The 2,908-nt window shown below is 31.3% G+C and overlaps 1 protein-coding gene across 1 annotated transcript; it reads left to right on the top strand.

Moving 5' to 3' along the window:
* Nucleotides 1–1,023: 1,023 nt before the first annotated feature.
* Nucleotides 1,024–1,488, top strand: LOC124942245 (agamous-like MADS-box protein AGL27). Its single transcript, XM_047482709.1, has one exon. It carries the CDS (start codon nucleotides 1,024–1,026, stop codon nucleotides 1,486–1,488), a length of 465 nt encoding a protein of 154 aa, XP_047338665.1.
* Nucleotides 1,489–2,908: the final 1,420 nt, after the last annotated feature.

Genomic DNA, 2,908 nt, shown 5'->3' with positions numbered 1-2,908 from the left:
TCCAAGAACGTTGGAAGAAATCCAAGAGTGGATGAAGAATAAAGCAAAATGAAGATCCTTCTATGTAAGTATGCTGAAATGTTACTTTGAAACAGTAATCTACAATATCTAGAAGAAAGAAATTCAAGAACTCACAATGAATACTGAAGATATTTGGGGAAATATAACTTCAGATAGAAATGCACTCATTCAATTCTAGAGAAGAATCGAAAAGAATGAAGATAATAGAAAGTTCTGTCAGATATGAGATATTTTGTTTGAAAAAATCACAAGTAGAATCAAAGTAAAAACGCTATAGGCTCTAATTGATTGTTATAGTTGTTTGTAATTCAATTATTGTTTCATTATTAAATCTAGAAATTGTCTAGATCTAATCTTAAACTTTTGTATTTTTTTTTCTCTTTTTTAAGTTTTTTTAATGAAATAATACTAAGATGTTATTATATTCCTATAGGTCATCAACACAATATAGTTATATAAACCATCCTATTTTTCTCTAAAAAAAAATTCTAATTAATAATAAAAAATATTTAAATATTTTATAATATTTTCCCAAATTTCTATTATAATAACATTAACTTTATTAATTTTAACCTTTTTTAAATTAGATGTAATCAAATTATTTATTATTATATATATATATATTTTTTTTTATAAATAATCAAAACCATAGTATACGCATTAAGAATATATATGAATTAGTTTTTTAAAGTTATTAATCTTTATATATATTTAAATTTTTTTTTTTGCATCATTAATTAATTAATTACTTGAATAACATAAATTAATATGATTTCAATAAACACCAGACTGAAATATTATTTATATTTACCCTGCATTTAAATATAAAGGAAATATTTCCAAAATAATTAAAACTGCATAGATAGATTATATATATAAGTTGACGGAAGAAATATTATCCACATATATATATATATAATCGCTGCTCCTCCTGTACCACAGGCATATTGTATTCTCCGAGTGACTTTATCTCCAAGCGATTCATCCATCCATCCAAAGATCATGACGAAGGAGACGCCGGAAACTGATGGGAGAAGGAATAATAGAGGCCAAGGGAAGAAGAAGATCGAGATTAAGCGAATCGAGAATAAATCTCAAAGAATGGTCTGTTTTTCTAAGCGCAAAGCCGGTCTCTTTCAAGCTGTGACTCAATTTCGACAATCTACTGGACATCAAGATGTTGCCGCCGTAGTCTTTTCCCCGGCCGGTCAAATGTACACCTCCGGCAACAGCGGACCCTCTTTTGACGTTGTAGTTGACCGAATTTTGCAACTTTCTGATCCTTCCACCGTAGAGGATATCAAGGGTGACGATTTCGACGATTCTGGGTTGCTGATCGGATGGATTTTAAACAGTATGGGCTTTGATGATCTTGAGTTGCAGGATTTGGAACATTTGGCCGCGATGAAGACGGATTTGGAGACGATGAAGGGAGAAGTGGACAAACGTATGGGATCTTCATGCTGATATGATTTTAGAATGCTTTCTTTTTCAATATTTTTGTAGTTCTTACTTTCTGAACTTTGAAGTGTAATAATGGAACTTTATGTCTTATTGAATTTCATATGAATGTAAGGGTTTTGTTAAGATTTACAGTTTAAGATTTAAAATGGGTAGAAAGCTACTTTACTTTCTGTTCGGTGCCAAATAAAAGAAATAATGTATTATGAATCTCGGATTTGTTGAATAAGGATAATGTGAAATATTATGAATCTAGGATTTGTTGAGTAATGATTGAAGAAAATAATAGTAATATTTACTTTTTCAAATCTTCATTTGTTTTATTCTTTGTTGGTTTAGAAATTTGGAAAATATTGATAGAATTTGTTTCTGAGAATTTATACCTAGGGCATTACAATTAATTTTAATTAGCAATTTAGCTGTAGTGGTAAATAAGTTTTTAACGGCTCAAAATCAAGAGTAATAAAATGAATGAATTATTACTAAAAGATAATGAAGTCATGATAATGGAAAGATGAATAATAGTCATAACCTTGTTGTCCAAACACATGTGAATACGAACGAAATTGAGGAAGATTTAAATTTATTATTTGTTTCTCAATACAAACACATTTACACTTATGCGTTTCTTTTGAAAAAATTAAAGGTGATAAGTATTTGTTTGATAGTATTACAGATTTGATGTGCTAGTATAGTGGAAGGTTAATGGTGGTAGCAACATACACATAAAAATAATAATAACCGAAATCATGTTCCCGCCCCTGGAAGACTTGGACTTGAGGGGTTTTATAGTAGCAGAACATCGATCATCTTGCAATAAACCTAGCTAATATATACATAACCTAAAGCTAGAACAGACCAAATTCACAATCATACAATGAAAACAAAACACATGAAACAACCATATTCCCATATGTCAGTCATATAAACAATCTCACTTCTCTTGACAAATCCTACTTAATAGTAACAAACTTGTTAGTCCCATGTTTCGCCCAATTATTCTTCAAATCAATTGGGTGAGAAAGATCACGACCCTCAGCCACAAATTTACACAACAGTTTCCCATAAGCTCCATTACTCATTTACCTACCAGCCATTCTAGCACCAGGCCTAGTCGAGCTCATGGGAAGTGGATATTCAGACATATTTGTTGTGCAACAAGAAGATTGCCAACCGCCAGCACCCCATTTGTAGCATCCGCGAGCAATTCCAGTACACGAACAGTAAGGAGAAGGAACACCCGATAAATCTATATTATAACTAGTCTCAGGAAAATTAATGTTGAGATTCTTTCTCTCAATTGTTGTTCCTGGTTCAAGCGGGTTCTTAGGTTTCTTAGAACCTGATCTTTTTCTTTGGCTGTTTGGGAGTTAGATTATCGGCTGGCTGAGATATTTTTCAAACACTTGGCAGGTGGTTTCCTTTT

Source organism: Impatiens glandulifera, chromosome 1, assembly GCF_907164915.1.
Source record: "Impatiens glandulifera chromosome 1, dImpGla2.1, whole genome shotgun sequence".
In the NCBI taxonomy this organism is placed as follows: domain Eukaryota; kingdom Viridiplantae; phylum Streptophyta; class Magnoliopsida; order Ericales; family Balsaminaceae; genus Impatiens; species Impatiens glandulifera.
Note: the sequence above shows the minus strand (reverse complement) of the source record. Positions and strands in the feature narration are given on the sequence as shown.